Source organism: Cavia porcellus, unplaced genomic scaffold (assembly GCF_034190915.1).
Source record: "Cavia porcellus strain 051 isolate PalLab524CR breed Dunkin Hartley unplaced genomic scaffold, mCavPor4.1 scaffold_4, whole genome shotgun sequence".
Taxonomy (NCBI): Eukaryota; Metazoa; Chordata; class Mammalia; order Rodentia; family Caviidae; genus Cavia; species Cavia porcellus.
The window spans coordinates 62,741,901-62,760,526 of NW_026947487.1; the positions used below are offsets into that span (position 1 = coordinate 62,741,901).

General features: G+C 37.2%; 1 protein-coding gene across 29 annotated transcripts in view; it reads left to right on the top strand.

Moving 5' to 3' along the window:
- The first annotated feature begins 2,982 nt into the window (after positions 1-2,982).
- The window catches only part of Sec31a (SEC31 homolog A, COPII coat complex component), a 67,258-nt gene continuing 51,614 nt past the window's right edge, over positions 2,983-18,626 (top strand). For 11 of the 29 annotated variants that reach the window (XM_063247176.1, XM_013141370.3, XM_063247164.1 and 8 more), the window contains exons 1-6: positions 2,984-3,274; positions 12,601-12,683; positions 13,397-13,520; positions 15,343-15,541; positions 17,578-17,673; positions 18,362-18,502. In XM_063247176.1, the coding sequence (XP_063103246.1) occupies positions 12,605-12,683; positions 13,397-13,520; positions 15,343-15,541; positions 17,578-17,673; positions 18,362-18,502 (639 nt within the window). In that variant the 5' untranslated portion in view covers positions 2,984-3,274; positions 12,601-12,604. Of the gene's footprint in view, positions 3,321-10,774; positions 10,855-12,600; positions 12,684-13,396; positions 13,521-15,342; positions 15,542-17,577; positions 17,674-18,361; positions 18,503-18,626 lie in introns of all 29 variants that reach the window. The other 18 variants (XM_063247153.1, XM_063247157.1, XM_063247160.1 and 15 more) reach the window with 5 other exon arrangements.

Genomic DNA, 18,626 nt, shown 5'->3' on the forward strand with positions numbered 1-18,626 from the left:
AAAGATTGGATCAGAATACCTTTTTTTAGTAAAGTGATATCATAAATGTTTTGCTTTCTTGAAACATATTCATTTTGTAGATAATTCTTTTGACACTAGACCTCACCTGAATCCTAAAGTATATTATGACTAATGGTTCAACATCTCAAAAAGTTTTCTACTGCATTTATACTTGAGCAAGATCAGAATTGAAACCCTTAATTCTATATAAGGGTTGACTGGAATGGATTCATTTTATGCTCCTAAAAATCTATATTTGGTATTGAATCTTAACATGCTTGTGAATCCAAGTCTGGGTATATTTTGTCTTTAATAATTTACATTGAAAAGGCGATAGTACTTGGTAATAACTAAAGATCATTCCATGTGTACATGAATTGTTTGATGAAACCACTTTTGAACATGGGACATTAACTTATGGTCAATTTGTATACTTCTCCAGAACTGATCCTCTTACAAGACAGACACATTTGACACACTGAGACTGAATAGGAAGTGCCAAAAAGATTTGCAAAAGGAAAAACTGAAAAATGGAGAAATGTTGGCATATCAGAGAATAAAAGTCTGTTATTCAATGAAAAGATGTTTCCTTATTATCAGCTATTTATAATACAGATGATAACTTGAAAAAAGAACAAAACTTTATAGGAATTCTAATAGTGGTCAATGATTACAATAACTATGGATGTGACAGCGGTGACCAACATTAACAGGTTATCCTGTAATGAAAACCTATAAATTTTTTTATTTGATTTTGCTTATTTTGGTTGGTTGGTTGGTTTTGACACAGGCTCTTCACTATGTAGTTCAGGCTCTCATTGAAATCACTATTTAGCCTAGGCTGGTCTCAAACTCACAGAGATCCTCCAAAGTGCTGGGATTACAGGTCTGCGCCACCAGGCCTAGCTAAATTGTAACAGGTATATACCTTCTGGACCAAATAATGTGGAACTCACTTATTCAAAACAAGGGAGTTCACAAAGTCTTTTACAATATAGGTTAGATCTAACAGACCAAATAATTGAAAAACTACCGATAGTAAGACACCAGGCAGAGTCCATCATCCATGTCACCATTATGTGCAGTGAATAGACATTTTATTGAAATTAATACCATCCACAGGAAAAAAGGAGAGGCCAATACAACAGCAGAATTCAAAGAAAGACAATACAAAAGGAATTCAGAAACAGACTAGATAGTATTGTCCAGACGTAATGTTGCATTGTGTACTGAATATGTTAAGATGTACCCTATACAAATTATGGGATAAATTTGCTAAAATTGTTTTTATATTTCCTGTGATATTAAAATTAACTAAGAAATGTGATTTTTTTTTTTTTTTTGGCCATCCTGTAAACAATTGGACTGTTAAGTGGTTAAGTCTACAGTATCAAAAGACTAATACCAACATCGTTCAGGTGGTTTTTGTTTTAGTACCAGGGCTCGAACTCATCCATGACTTCATGGTTGCCTGGCAGATGCTGTGCGACTGAGCCATATCCCTTGCCCCTAACACTGTTCAGTTTAAATTGCACCAGAAACTAAAAACCACTTATGATCGAGACTGAATGTTTATTTGTATTTTGTTTATTGAACTAACCAAAAACAACACTGGCTGGCAGTCAGGCTGAAATACTGGGTGGCTATTGCTACATTAGTAGAAAGTGGTAATTACAACAAAAATTAAAAGTGAACACTTTGCTGCTAATAAAGACTGGTTTGATCCTTTCAAAAATTGCCACATATTAGTTGAGTTAAACTGTTTGAAACTGCAAGCTTAGATGAAGGTGGTACTGTGAAGTTAACATCAGATTGTAAGACAGTGTTCTTGATGAACAACAGGGCAAGATCCCACTGTGCAAAAGATTAGGTTTCAGATCATTGTTAAGAGTTGACTGGGGATGTTGGTGCTGCTATCATGCAAGAGGCAGTTGTCTGTATACAGCCATAGAAACTAATGAAGGTAAATTTTCTGGCATACATGTAAAGTAGTTGTTAATAGAAGATACGTGTACCTCAGGAAGGGATGGTAGCAAAACCCTTCACATTAAAAGAACGCAATTTCAAGACATTACAAGTGCAAAGGATAAAATTTTGGTGGCCATGTGTGATCATTCTACCAAAATGTACCAATAAAAATCATTTTCTTTAAGTAAAAAAATTTTTTGGTAGCTGAACCAAACTTAGAACAATTTGCCAAGGTACCGAAAGGATATAAATGTGTTCCAATTTTTATTTATGGACACATTAATTTCAGTGTTTCTTTTGCACTTAAATTTTTTTACCTTTCTCGTGGCTGAGACAAGATACCCAAAAGTTAAGAGGGGAATGCTTTAGAATATGTAGCTCACCATTTGTAGAGGTTTCAGTTCATAATTAGCTGGCTCCAAGGCTGGGTAGCTTTGCAATTCTTGGTGGACCAGAAAGGGTCTTGGAAAGATGTGAGGACGAAAGTCTTCCTATTCTAGGGCTTACAGGAGTACTAGCTGTATTTTTTTGTATGTGTACAAGATACATTACTTCGGTTAAAGTGGCTAGGGAAGAAAAGTGTTAGGGAAGAGAGGGCTTTGGATCATAGTTGTAGATCCTAAGGGAAGTGCTGGATCTACAGAAGCACCTGGTTAGTCAAGTGTGAAACGATCTGGTGACGTTACCCAACGTTGTGGAACCAACGTTCAGTTTAAAGCGCCCGGCCAAGCTCTGCCCTCGACCTGGAGGCTCGGTGTTTCCCGGGTGTTGCCTGGCGTCTGTCAAGCTGCTACGTGGCTCTGCTCTTGCGGGTCATGGCCGTAGCCTCCTTTGGGCCAGAGACACCGCCTAGTGGGCTAGGCCTTCTCCCGAGGTCTGCGCGCTGCCCCGGGAAGAGCGCACAGCGCACGACCGCAAGCGACCCCACGCCAGCGCGGTCCCCGCCACCGCCCCTGCCGCTCCCGGAAGTGTCATGCAGCCGTGGGCGGGGCGCGCACCCGGAAGTGCCGACGACGGGGCGGGTCTGCGGCTGCCACGTTGGAGCGGAGCGCGGAGGTGGCTCTGGGCGGAGTAGGGGCTGTCGTGAGTCCAGAAGAGTCCCGCGGCACCGCGCAGAGAAGCGGCTGCCAAGGGTCCCCGCCTGGTGTGTGTGCCGGTAGTTGCCGGCCCTGTTCGCTTGGCGTCAGACCCTGAGCTGGAGCTTGGACCCTCGCCTGAGCCCGGCCTTGGTTTCCGCCGTCCCTCCAGCCTGAGGCCCGGTCGCGGCGCCGGGACGCCTTAGACCTTCAGCCCGGTGTTCCGAGAGGTGCGGTCCCGGGAGGAGGGCAGACGCTCGGAATTAGCTTGTCCACGTCAGTTCGCTTGGAAATTTTCGTTTGTTTGACTCTCGTCAAATTTCAGGGCCCCGTAAGATTTGAACGGAAGATTCATATCATTTATTTAATCGGAATTGGATTATTAGGCATAATGGACGCTAGTCGCAGTCTATACTTTGAAGGACTCTCAAATATTGTATAATTTGGCTAATAAATTTTTATAGAAAGTTAGTGTGGGACAGTTATAAAAGTCAAAATATTACGTAGACTTGGATGCGTTATATTTCTATGAGCGTAGAGGAATAATTTTATATGGCTCTTGGCAGAGTCGCGGCGATGAGATTTTCTCTGCCAATTGTTTTTAAGTTAGCTTTCTAACTACAGAAAACTGAAATGTGGTTTTCTGTGTCGGCAGTCGTAACTGTCGTAACTAATCAGCAATTACAAGCGTCCTTGTATCGTAGTGTCCTTTTTTCCATAAGTTTTTCAAGAACTGGCTAAAAAACTTTAAGTGATTGTTCTGTGCTCCTTGTTTTACCTCTTAATTATAGTTCTGGGAAAGATTTGTGGGCTGTAAGAACTTTGGATAATTTGGAAATGTTTTTATAGCTTCGAATTTGTTACATTCATGGTTGTTTGGGAAGGGTAAAATTTTAGATGAATTTGGAATCATAACTGCTTGACTTTGTATATGCAGCTTCTTTTGTGAAACTTAACATGTGAGTAGAAAGAAATTTTAAAGAACGGTGTTACAAACTACTTGGGATTCCATTCCTTTTTGGGAAAGCATTGAATCACCTTCCCCAAAATACACACATGCACATACATAGGGTTTTCTTTGTAATTTCATTAGGTGTAGAATCCAAAATTAACAACTCTTGTAAAATGTTGCTAAATTGATCTTTATATTGTTGTTTGGAAATGCTGTCATTCTTACATAGGTTAATTTCAGCTCAAAAATTCTTTTGAGTTTGTCCCCCCCCCCCCTTACTGGGGATTCAATCTTTTGTACTGAGCTGTATGCGTCTGTGGCCCTTTTTTATTCCTTGATTTTTAAGGCAACATTTTGCTAAATCACTAAATTGTCAAGGTTGGGATTGAATTTGTGATCCTTCTACATCAGTCTTCCAGCTACTGGGAGTACAGGCCTGTGCCAGTGAGCTCAGCTTCAAAAACATTTTTCTTGCATTTCACTGGTTTGGCTTTGGTTGAGTGAAATGAGCCTAACATTGGTAATTCTAAGTAAATCCTTAACAAGAGGTATTTTGCCCATGCTAAATGAATTTGGACTACAGGCAGTGCCAGTAAGGGATTGTATTCCTCCTAGTTTTGGCATCAAAGGTGCAGAGGCTACTTACTACCTGTTCTCTTTTCACTTTCTGAGATGTGGGTCACCTCTAAATGGCATTTTACGATATTTCAAAGACTAGTATTGTTGAAATTTAGTGTTGCTTCCCAAAATTTGTAGTTTGAAAGTGAACAGAAAGTTTCCACTGAATTGCATACAATTCTTACAGAGAGAAAGTTGAATAAAATAAGAATTTTAGTCTGGAGCATAAATTTTCTTCATAAGTGTTCTTGAAGGTTCATTGAGATAGACATTTTAAATTGTCTTTTGTAATTGTTGTTTTTTTTGGTGTTTTTGAGACAGGGTCTCACTATGCAATTCAGGCTGGCATCAAACTCACTTCATAGGCCAGGCCAGTCTCCAACTTGGTGTGATTTTTCTGCCTTAACCGCCTGAGTGCTGGGTTTACAGATGTGCATCACCACACGCAGCCCTTAATAGTCATCATTTATGAGCATTTATTTATGTGCCAGGCACTATTCTAAGTACTGTATTACTTCATTTAATTCTCATAGCACCACATAGCACTGATATTGTTACTGTCCTTATTTTACTGTGAGAAATGCCAAGACCTAGCTAGGTAAAGTTATGTGACCAGAGTCAGGACTGGCACATGGCATAGCTGGGATTTCAATCCAGGGTGTCCACTTTAGGCTACATACTTATTAACAGCTTAAAACATTGTTTGGCAGATGGCCTATATTAACCAGACACTGTCTATACAGTTTTCTTTCTCTATTTGTATAATTATTATGTTGTATGTAAAATAGTCTTGGATGAAAAAAAAATGTATAGTATGAGTTCTAATCACTATTAAAACTATTAAAAAATTACACAGATCTTCTAAAGCAAGTCTTAGGAAGTACATATATAGTTTCATCTAAAAACTCAGTATTTTCAAGAAAAATCATTTGTAATTAATGAACAATCATTTCTAACAAAAGGAATACACATATACTGAAGCTGTATTTCCATAGTGTTCTTACTTTGAAAATGATCATATAGTATTGCCTTTCTTTTTAACTATGTTACAGTATTGTTTTTCTTTCTGTATAGATGACATTGAAGCCTTGTCCATAGTATTCAGTACTGGTTAATAATTGGTGCTGCTTCCAGTAGAACATTGAGTCCTAGAGAGCTAAGAAACTTCTGTGAATTCCCACTTAATCACTGTGGGTTCTTTGGGCCTGTGTTACACATTAACTAAGGATTCAAGAATTAGGTAGTCCTTGAACCTTTGCAGTTAGAGATACTGTAATTCTGGTCTGGTTTCTTAATATGATACTTTGTTTTTTGCTTTTAGAAGTTATTGCAAAATCATTTTAGAACCCCCCCCATTCGTCCCATTTTAAAAATATGAATGATCTGCACAGTTAAATTTATTATTTATCGGGAGCTGGTGAGTCTAGCCTATCAATGTGTAGTTTTTTATTTTTGTTTTGTTCTGTTTTTTGTCTTTTTTTGGAGACAGTTTCACCATGTTTGAGACTGGCTTCCAGCTTGTTGCTATCCTCCTGCTTCAGTCTCTTTGAGTGCTGGAATTACATGTGAGCTCCATGCCTGGATCTTGTTAGTGTATTTGTATTCCTTAAAATAGAAGCACTCAAAATCAAACAAACTTCATAACCCATGAAGGCCACCTCATCTGATTAAAAATTGACAAGATTGGGCTGGGGATTTAACTCAGCAGCATAACCCCCTGCCTGGCAAGTATGAGGTTGTGAGGTCCCAAGTTCAATCCCCAGTACAAAAAAAAAAAAAAAAAATTGACAAGGTAGCACATAAAGTAATTTATAAAAAGATAACTGGAAAATAGGTAAACATCGTGATAATAGGATGTTACAAAGTATCTAGTTAAGCAGGATGGCAGTTTACTATGACACGCCTGAAATGCAATACTGACCAATGTGAATAGTTAATAGCATATTAAATCAGTGTGGATTGGATCACCTGGGAAGTGTACATGAATGAGTTGGGACTTGAATTTACAGTTAAGTCACACAGTTGGGTGAGAGGAAGAAGATGGCATTCATAAAAAGAAAATAGGTCTCTTTTTACTTTTTAGAAAATGAGAGGATTTCCCCCCCAGAGTAATACTAGTTAAGAACTTTTCTCAATCTCATGATAGTAGTAATTTTCTTTTTTTGAGAATAGGTCTTATCATGTAGCTCAGACTGGCTTTGAATTTAGGGTTAGCCTCCTGAGTACTGGGATTACAGGTGTATGCCACTATGCCAGGCTAGCAATGATTCTTTAAATAATATATCAGAACAGGGGGCTGGGGATTTAACTCAGCGGCATAAGCACCTGCCTTGCAAGCAGGCAGTCGTGCGTTTGATCCCCAGTACCGATAAAAAAAAAAAATAATAATGTATCAGAACACTTTCACAGGGCATTGATGGTACACATCTGTAATCCCAGCACTTAGGAGGCTGACACAAGAGGATTGCAGTTAGTTTGGGAAGAGCCTAGGCTACATAAGTTCAAGGGCAACCTGACCTATGCAGTGAGACCATGTCTCAAAATGAAACAGAACAAACAACCCAGTTTACATCTTGCTAGGTGCATTGTTTGGATCTCTAAATTATGTGATTTAAATCTCACACTATCCCGTGAGATAGTCACTCTTATTTCTGTTTTTACAAATGTGCAATCCAGGGCACAGAGGAGTTAAATACTGTGTGCAAAGTGTCATGTCTAAAAAATAGCAGAGCCCATAATGAAGTTGAGCATTGATTCCAGAGATCATGATTTTAACTATGTAACGGGATCTACTAATCCTGCTTTTCCCTAATCTAGCACAGTTTTGAAAACCCATTTCTTGCCAGGCAGAGTGGTGCTTATAATCTCAGCATTTGGGAGGCTGAGGGAGGAACATCACTGTGGAGTTTGAGGCCAGCCTTGGTACACAGTGATATTTTGTTTCCAAACACACACACACACACACACACACACACAGTCACATGCATGTGTAATAAAGTAAAAATGCATTTTTTCTTCTTAATTCCATTATGCATGGTAGTTGATTGTCATTAATTATTTGTTGTAATGGTGGTGTTTTTTATTTTTTTGAGGCAAGGCCTGTAGTTCATGCTGGCCTTGAACTCACTATATAGCTGCTGGCCTTAAACTCAATAGCGATGGTCCTGCCTTGGTGTCTGGAGTGCTGGGATTACATCCCCAGACTAATACAAAAGTGAGTATTAGGAAGAAAAGGTAAACATGTAAATGCTAAACATCCAGTAACGTAGGAATTTGGATATATAAAGAAATGAAAATAAAATCAATTGTAGGTAGTAAAAATTTTTAGATTCCCTTGTCTCTAATAGCTGGGAATCAGAGGACATCCTTGCAGCTGACAAGTCAGCAGTAGAAATAGAAGCTTATTTAACAGTGCAGACGGAAGTGATCAGAGTGCTATACAGTGCTTTCATTGCACAGTGTGGTAGGGGCAGATAAACAATATGAGCCAGGTTCAGGAGAGGGCCTAGCAAGGAGTTAGTAGTGGCTATGTAAAGAAATAGAGGATTAATGGTATTAAAATTTTTTAAAATTAAAGGAGATAGAACCAGAAATACCTATTAGAACAAAAATACAAGACCTCTGTATTTTTGGAGGATAACTATAGGGTGGTTAACAGTGAAGACATTTTTAAAATGTTAAGCCAGAGCTGGGATTTGTAGCTCATGCTTGTAATCCTAGCACTTGGAGAGTGGAAGCAGGAGAATTGTGAATTTGAAGCCAAGCTGGGCTAAAAAGGAGTTCCAGGCCCCAGCCTGACTGCAGAATGGGACCCTGCCTCAAGAAAAAGAACAAAACAGGAGCCATTGATGTAGCTCAGTGGTATGTACAGTGCCTGCCTGGCAAATGTGAGGTCCTGAATTCAATTCTCAGTACCAAAACAAAAATAAAAAACTAAACAGCAAAATGTAATGTGATAGACTAAAACCAAAAAGGAACTTCATATCCTTACATTTTAAGTGGTTAATCTGTTATAAAAATTTCAAATTGAATCACAAAGTCTGACTTTTATTTGTACAGCTAGAGAAAATAAAGTAGTTCAAAAGTTTCAAAAGGGGCCAGGGACATAGCTCAGCAGCACAGCGTTTGAACGTGAGGTTGTGAGTTCAGTCCCCAATACCAAAAAAATAAAGTTAAAAAGGACAAGTACACAATTCCACCTGAAAGACAAAAAACTAGAGTATTGGTCTTAATATAAGGTGACATCCAGGTTAAGAGGCATTATTTGAGACAATTCTCTTCAAAAAAAGCTTACCTATTTTGTTTTGTCTTTTTTTGCAGTTTAGGCTAGCCTTGAATTCGCTGTGTAATCGAGGCTGGTTTCAAACTTGTAGCCATCCTCCTGCCTCAGTCTCCCAAGGCATGTACCAATACTCTAGGCCAAATTTGTGTATTTGGCAGTGAAATTTAACTTGGAGAATATGTGCCAAATAACTGTGTTAAATAACATGATAACTTTCATACTGTAGAAATTTCGGTAGATACCAAGAGACACTTTAGTGCCTGAGGAAACTTTTTTGTTGTTGTTGTTGTTGTTACCGGGGATAGAACACAGGGCCCTCATGCTAAGCTATATCCAGCCCCTCTCCATTTTTTGCCAATTAGGTTATTTTGGTACATTTTATATATACACAATGATCATATTCATCATAGAGAATTTGTACCTGTACTTGATATAACTTTTGTTTTTTTTCCCATCCCCCTACCTTCCTTTCAGCCACTTCTCATTTGCAAAAGTTTTGTTTCCATGTTTTCTTTCTTTTCTCATTTTTCTTTTTACTTTTACCTTCTTTCCTTTCTCCTTCCCCCCTTCCTTATTCCCCTCACCATTTGAACCGTTTTATTTTGTTTCACAATACCTATTACATATTTTTGTCCTTATGCTTTCTTTTTCTCATACCAGAGAATGCGGTATTTACACATATGTGTCTGATTTATTTTACTTAAGAATATAGTCTCCTGGTGCATCCATTTACCCAGATTTATCAGCTTATCCTTCTTTATTTTAGCCCCCACATTTTAAAAATTATATTTATTTATTTATTTATTTATTTTGAGTCTGGGTAAGTTGCCCAGGCTGGCTTTGAACTTTTGATCCTCCTGCCTCAGCTTCCCAAATAACTTTGATTAGTTATGTGCCACCACACCTGGCTAGATTTTAATTCACTGCTCTGGTTCAGTATCACTTAAGATGAAAAATGTATATGAAACAGAAACGGTTTAGATGATACAGTAGGTATTGTGGACCCTGAAAAACAGCATGCCTTTTTAGGTCCCATGGACAGTTCATAAAAGCTTACTATGTAGAATCCATTTATAGGGAAGGACAGAGGGAGGATTTAAGAGGCAGAGCACAGGAGATTTCAGAGTAGAGAAACTACTCTTAGTGATGCTGTCATGTTGGAAAGAAGACATTATACTCTGTGTCAAAACCTATGGAATGCACAACACCTCAAGCATGAACCAAGGTATTCAGTATGAATTTTGGGTGATAATGATGTCCTATTGGTTTGTGGACTGACACAGGTGTTGTGGGATGTTGGTGGCAGGTGGAGCAGCTTGAGTGAAGGGAGAAGGGGCATATATTGTATATACTTATCACTGACTTTTTCTGTGAACCTAAAACTGCTGTAAAAAGTAAAGCTTGTGTATACCTAGGTGTGGTGATGTATGCCTATAATCCCAGCCTGGGAGGCTGAGTTAGGAGGATCCCTGTGAGAGCAAGCCCAGCCTGGACTGCATAAGTGAGTTCAAGACCAGCCTGAACTACTTGTAAGACTCTGTCTCAAAAAAAAAAAAAAAAAAAAAAAAAAATCAAAATCTTATGAAAGGTTAAAAATATGTAAGCAAAGTCAAAAGATTAAATTCAGCAATATAATAGAAAAGCATGAGCTAGGGGTATAGTTCAGTGGTAGTTTAAGGTTTGGGTTCAACCCCTGATGTACCCTCTCCCAAAAGAACAAAGAAAAACAAAAGTGGTCAAATGATATGAATAGACAGAAAAGGTAACAGGAAGGACAGTGAATGTCATAAAGAGAGGTACTATCCATCATTTGTAGAGTGAAGAATAGAAGTTAAAGTTGTACATAACTAACATTTATTACCTATTGCATTGGTAAAGATCACTGGGTGCACACCTGTAATCCCAGAGCTTGGAAACTGGCAAGAGGATCATAACTTTAACCCCGTAACCCTGTCCAGGTAATTTGGCAACTTAATGAGACCCTATCTCAAAATAAAAAGGGCTGGAATGTACTCAGTGCAGAGGCTCTGGGTTCAGTCTCCAGTAATGCATACACATACATGAAAAACCTGAGTGTGATAATACATTCTAGTAAGGCTATAATGTAGCAGGTTATCATATGTTACTTTGAAAAGATGCATTCATTATAGAGACTAGCTTAATAATAGTCATGAAAAGTAAAATTGCATTTATCCTTTAACCTAGTGATTTTACTTCTGAAAATTTATGATTAACCCTGGCTATGAATGAAATAATCTGTATGTATGGCCATTTATTTCAGCTCTGTAAAAATAGCAAAAAATAGCTGAGATGTTCAGTATAAGGTAATTAAATTATGACTCATCTTACAATAACATACTATGTCATTTGAACATACAGAAAATTAAAAGTTTGAAAAAATATATAGTATTATAATTCCTAATTTTTTTCAGTAAAGTAACTTTACTGATAGTATATAAACATGTAACATTTCAAATTAGAACTGTTTTTCTAAAAATTTCTGCTTCAAAACCTGTGGTGGTGGTTTTGGTTTTTTTTTTTTTTTTTTTTTTTTTGACATTCTTACTACATAACCTAGGCTGTCCTTGAACTCTCCATCATCCTGCTTCAGTCTTCTAAGTACTGAGGTTGTAGGTCTGACCTATCACAGCTGGCTGTTCTTTGCAGGAAATCTGTTTTAATTTAAAATTAATTTTTAGGCTGGGTGTGGGGTATGTGCTTGTCATCCACACTTTGGAGGCTGAGGCAGGAGGACTGTCATGTGTTTGAGGCCAGCCTGGGCTACGTAATGAGTTCAAAGCTACAAACTTTGAAGCTTTGAACTATTTCTCTGTGAAATACATTTCTGAATACAGTAAGTACATAAAAGAAAATAAAAATAACCTGCCATTCAGAGATGATGACTACTAATGGTGAGATCCTGTGGCCAAAAATAATAATTTTAAGACTGCTTTTAATGAGTAATCCTACTCCAGGAAGATGCCTCTTGTACTTTGGCTTGGTGCATTGTCACTCATCCTTGTTTAAGAAGTAAATGTGTAGCAGTTCTTTAGGTACTACCCTGTATTGTTTTTGTGGAATATTTTTCCTGACTGATTTTTCGCTGAAGCTCTATAACAGTGATGGTAAACCTATAGTGTGCTCGTCACAGCAGGCTTTTTTTTTTTTTTTTTTTTTTGGTAGTTTTCGTTTTTATCAGTACCAGGGATCGAACTCTTGACTGCCTGCTAGCAAGGCAGGCGCTTATGCCGCTGAGCTAAATCCCCAGCCACAGCAGGCTTTTTGTTATCATTGAAAGCTCTGAAAGGTTTGTCATTCATACTAATCTATAGGTTGAGCGCTCCTAATCTAAAAATCTGAAAAGAGTTTTAGATTTGGGAGCATTTTCAGATTTCATATTTCCAGGTAACAAATAATCACCCACGAACATCTATGTAGATATTCCAGAGTCAAAACAACTGTGGAATCTGAGACACTTATAACTCCATTTTATATAAAAGGTATTGAACATGTATATCTGGAAAATTAGAGTATCCCAATATTTGTCTAAAAATAGTTTCAAAAACTTGTCTTATACTTTTGACCTTTTCCAACAAGTGATACCTAACCCGTTTGAATTATTGACACTCAAACATTACAGATTTCTATGTAAAATATGCTGTTACATGTGTAGTATATTAATGTGTAAAAAATACCCTGTTTAGCAGGATGAAGTTAAAGGAAGTAGATCGTACTGCCATGCAGGCATGGAGCCCTGCCCAGAACCATCCTATTTACCTGGCCACAGGTTAGTTCTAAAAAGAAAAGATGTCGTGAGTACCCTAATTCTGCTTAACTATATCCAGCTAATCCATATGTATTCTTTTAAGATTCAATTCCAGCGTCAGCTCTGGAAAGCCTCTGTCCCTTGGAGTTATCTCCACCTCCCCCTCACTGAGTTGGATGAGTTTCCTTTGTGCTTTGGTAGAACCTTGTACATCACAACACTGACCATGATGATGTATTATATGTACTCTCTTTTCCACTGTCAGGAGTAGTGTTTATCTTCGATTATCAAGCACAATCAGTGCTTAATAGAGTTAGATATGTTATTAGAAACTGTGAGCAATATCATCTTTATGGAAGTAAAAGACATGAAAGACGGAATGAATGAAGAGCAAATCTGATGTAAGCTGCTTTATGTAAAAAATTTCATCGTGTCTTACTGTAGGCAGATAGAGTAAGTCACACAATTGTTTTTACAGACAACTTTTAAATAGCTGCAGGCTTACAAAAATTATGCTTATTACTGTTGCAAACATCGTGTCCCTGTCTTGTGCCAGAATCTCATTGCTATAGTAATTTAAGCTTCTGCTCAATGGCATATATGCTGAACTTTCAGCCACTAATGCAGCATTCATGAGCAAGATAATTGAAAATCATGCTTTGAATTTCTATTTGTGCCATTGCCGAATCATTTATTTTTGCATGTGTAGTTAACTGTGAATATATTTTCCTTAGGAACATCTGCTCAGCAATTGGACGCAACATTTAGTACGAGTGCATCCCTTGAGGTGTTTGAATTAGACCTTTCTGATCCATCCTTGGATATGAAATCTTGTGCTACTTTCTCTTCTTCTCAAAGGTATGAGGTTCAACCTTAAATTCATGTGATTTTGTGGGGGGAGGTCTTTTTGAGGCAAGGTCTCACTATGGATTTCAGGCTGGCCTTGAGCTCACTTTATAGCCTGGGCTGGTTTTGACTCCCACGTATCCTCCTGCCTCAACCTGACCAGTGCTAGGATTGCAGATGTGTGCTACCACACCTGGCTCCTTTATTTATTTACTAATTTTGGAAATTTGAAGTGGCTTTTTTTGATTTGTTTTGTTTTTGTACTGGGGATCAAACTCAGGATCTTGCGTTTGCCAGGCAGGTGCTTTTGCCACTGAGCTATGTCCTCAGCAATTCATATGATTATTTAGTTATATGTTGTGTTTAGTTATATGGTATGCCCACATTGCCCACAGTTACATCATTTTAGCAACTAATAAATATCATCAGTGACATGAGATACTTTGTGAAAAAGTATGTTTATGAAAGTAAGTGTTTAGATGTCCTGTATTTGTGTGTGTGTGTGTGTGTGTGTGATACCAGTGATCAAACTCACAACTTCATGCTTACCAGGCAAGTACTTGAGCTGCTAAGCTAAATCCCTAGCCCTGTTGATTCTTTATTGCTATCATGTAATGTACATGAGAGCCTCTAGTTTCTAATCTTTTCTCATAATATTAGTAGAGTTATTGTTTTCTATCACCATTGTTTCACTTGTTTATAAAAGCATTTGTGACTAGTAAAAGGGCTGGTTATATTAATTATTGTATTAGTAGTCATCATCTCTGAATGGCAGGTTATTTTTATTTTCTTTTATGTACTTACTGTATTTAGAAATGTATATCACAGAGAATTCTGTTGACGTGGTTTTTGATACACTGTTTGGGTCACGCTTTCAGGTCCTAACGGTCTGTTCTAATGCAGAGAAAGGATGCTTTCATTTGAGTAACAAGAGAAACTTCCTTGCCCCTCAGTGTTTTGGCAGAATTTGAAAAGATTGTCTTTAGCTTGCAGAGTGCAGCTTCAGTCACAGAGTTTCATGGGCTCCCTTATGCTCTGCAGTGCCTTTACAATGTGATCAGAGGATTCCCAGTTGTCTTTGTCTCACTACCATCTCGTCCTGTGCCATGTTTATATTTTATCTCTGTGAGCTTTTAGTCTCCATCAGAGATAGTAGACTTGATTTTATGTTACCTTTCTATTATCAAATTATTTTTCTTATAAAATTCAGGTAACTTCCTTAACACCTTCACTGTTTAGTAGACCTGTTAATGCACTTGAGTGGTCAAATAGAAGGTATTATTTTTCAAAGAAAGTGGTTGATCAGCTGTGTTTTACAGAACCTAAGGCATTTTAGGAAGATTAAATAGTTTTAACACTGTGTCTCGTATTACCGAAATTGTAAAACCATTTTCACGCCCATATCTTTTTTTTCTTTTTGTCTTTTTGAGACAGGGTCTCATTATGCAGTTCAGGCTGGCCTTAGGCTCACATTGTAGCCCAGGCTGGTCTCACATTTGCAGTGGTCCATCTGCCTCAGCCTCCCGAGTACTGAGATTACAGGAGTGCATTACCACACCTGGCTCAAGCCCATATCTTTTGACATACAACTCAAACTCCAAATAAACCTTGTTATACTGTATTATTCCACAAAAATTTTTACTTTTGAAGATTATAAACTCATGTAGATACAAATATAAGTAACAAATGAAATGTCATTTTACCAAAGTCACAGATAGTTGCCAGGAGTGGATAAGAAACCATTTCCATAATGCTTACGAAGACATGAAAAATGTATTAAATGTATAATACTACATTTTTTTCTACATTTATTTGACTTCGCGTTTTCTTAAAGGTACCACAAATTGATTTGGGGGCCTCACAAAGTGGATTCCAAAGGAGATGTCTCTGGAGTTCTGATTGCAGGTGGTGAAAATGGAAACATTATTCTTTATGATCCTTCTAAAATTATAAATGGAGACAAGGAAGTTGTAATTGCCCAAAATGACAAGCATACTGGTCCAGTTAGAGCCTTGGATGTGAACATTTTCCAGGTTTGGCTTTGACATTCATTTGACATTCAGTAACAATAAATATATGCTTCTCATTTGAAAGAAGTTTATGAATCTAATGCCTTGGTCTTTGAATTGAAACCTAAAAAAATATATGTTTGCATAGTTTGATGACTTGAGTGTATTTAAGACTGGTGGATTTAGGGTTTATAGGAGGGTGCATAATACTAACTTATTTATATAGGGGATCAGGCCCTGTGTTTATTTCTAGCAGTCCAGAAGAGTCTGTCGTAACATCCAACAGAACATTTTTAAACAGGAGTGTTGAGATTGGAAACTTTTCCTGTTCAAAGTTTGTGCTAAGTCAGGATTAGGCTGGTACTACGATGTCACATCTTAATTAGGAATTAATTAATTACCCCACCACACCCAACCTGAAATTTTGTATTTATATTAGATGACTATCCTGAAATAATGAGAAATGGAGGCTGAGGTACAAGGACAACAAGTTTTAGTCAAGTCTAGGCAATTTAGCAAGACCCTGTTTCAAATTTAAAAATTTTTTTTGTTTTGTTTTGCTTTGTCTTTTTAAGACAGGATCTCTCTATGCAGTTCAGACTGGCCTTGAGCTCACTTTGTAGCCTAGGCTGGTCTTGAACTTGTAATGATCCTCCTGCCTCAGCCTCCTTAGTGCTGGAATTACAGATACGAGCCACCATGCCCACTCAAATTTTAAGTATTTTAAAAAGGGATGTGGAATGGAACTCAGTGGTGGAATGCCCCTAGATTGAAGCCCCAGTACTGAAAAAAAAAGATACCTGTTTGCCTTATAAAATTAGCAAATATTGATTATGTAAGTGTATAGATGAATACAGATCTTGAGTTAATAGGATACTGACATAACAACTAAAAAATGAATATTAAGGGGGCTGAGGATTAAGCTCAGTGGCATAAGTGCCTGCCTTGCAAGCAGGTAGTCATGAGTTCGATCCCTGGTACCGATAAAAAGGAAAAAGACAAAAAAAAAAAAAGAATATTAAGAAGAAAGTAAATAGGTTTTCCCCCAAACTATTGATTGAGCACAAGGAGTGCTGTGCTACATTCTTAGCCCTTTTTATTTTGAGACACTTGCCAACTTGCCCAGCCTGCCTTGAATTTGCAGTCCTCCTGCCTCAGTTTCCCAAGTAGTTGGGATTATTGGCATGCATCATTACACCTGGATACGTAGATTTTCATTAATTAAAAACAGAAATCATTGTTTAAATGTCACTGATTTTCCTTCAAAACTTCATTTCTGCAGTTTGTGTTGTCAACTCTTTAGATTAACTAGTCAGTTCCATACTTACATTAAATACCTGCTCATTTTTGGTAAAAGAATCTTATAGGTAGCTACCATAGAATTTTTCTGTTTCTGAAGTTAATGTGCCAGGTGATCAGATAAGGAGTTTTGAGTGTGAATAATAGGTTGTGAGTTTGATCTCCACGACCAACAAATAAACAAATAAATAAAAATACATGAAGATTTAACATAAGATATTTTACTTCTGTTATCATGGAACTCTGGAGGTTGGCATTAAAGTACCTTGAGAACAATGCCACAGTTTGAGGATTTTAGCCGTTTCTGAAGGCAATGATTGGTGATCATTCTTCATCTCCTGTAATAATATTTCCTTCCAGAAGTGCAGATATACAAGCAGTAATCTCTACATGGTTACAACAGTGATTAACAATTCGATTTACACTAGGGACATAGCTCAGTGGCACAGCACTTGCCTGGTAAGTGCAAGGTTGAGAGTTTGGTTCCCGGTACCAAAAGAAAAAAAACAGAATTTGAGCCACATAATGTTCTTTTTTTTTTTGGTAATGTGTGGCATTAAAACTTCTTTTCAGAAGATTTTAAATAGTTTTATAGTGTTTCTCTTTAAAAAACTGAATTTGAAGAATTATAAGATAACATGTATATGTTTTGCTTTTTTAAACAGAAAAATTGTCCCAAAACCAACATCTTTCTAGCTCTGAATTCTGTTTTCTTCATTATTCATAAATACTATTTAGTTATAGTTGTTTCATATTTGCAGACTAATCTGGTAGCCTCTGGTGCTAATGAATCTGAAATCTACATTTGGGATCTAAACAATTTTGCAACTCCAATGACACCAGGAGCCAAAACACAGGTATTATATTGATTTTGGTTAAGTGTAATCAAAGCAACCAAAAGTATTTCTTATACTTATTTCAGTTTTAAGTTTTTTATGCAAATCATTATTTAGATGGCACTGATTTTCCTTCAGTATAGTAAAGTGTTAATATGTTTCTTCAAAGTGTTAGTGAGGCATTCTACACTAAATACTATTCAGGGTTTACTGCCTGCTGGACACTGTTCATTGTACTGGGCATAGAGTAGTAAGTAAAACCAACAAAAATCGTTAATAATTCTCTTAGATATAGTGTTATTTTTTCTCCTTTGTGATAAAGTATTCTAAGTATTCTACCTTATTTAAAAATATACTTTTTAGGGGCCAGGGATTTAGCTCAGTGGTGTAAGTGCCTGCTTGGCAATTGCAAGGTTATGAGTTCAATCCCCTAGTACCAGAGAAAATAAAATACACTTTTTAAGTGTATTTTCAATAAGTTAGGTAAGAACAGTCTTTCCTTGCTTGCTTAAGTTTCTCTTTAAAAAGATAAAATACTTGAAGTACCATTTACCTGTGCTTTAAAGCATGAATTTGGAGTCATATAAAGGAAAGTTGTACAATGGATGAATCCAGCTTTTAAATAATTACGTTTTTTAAAAGTGAAGCAGTTTTATAATTAAATGTGACTATAATAGGGAAATGGTTTTTAATACTTCATTCTTTATAGCCCCCAGAAGATATCAGCTGCATTGCATGGAACAGACAAGTTCAGCATATTTTAGCATCAGCCAGTCCCAGTGGCCGGGCCACTGTGTGGGATCTTAGGAAAAATGAACCAATCATCAAAGTCAGTGATCATAGTAACAGGGTAAGTATATGATTGATTTGTGATGAATTCATACCTCTGCTCTAGGTGTTCATATATTATCCATCAGAATTGCCAATAAGTCAAGTTTTTATAAAGTTAAATCTTCATCAATCGAGTTGGAATG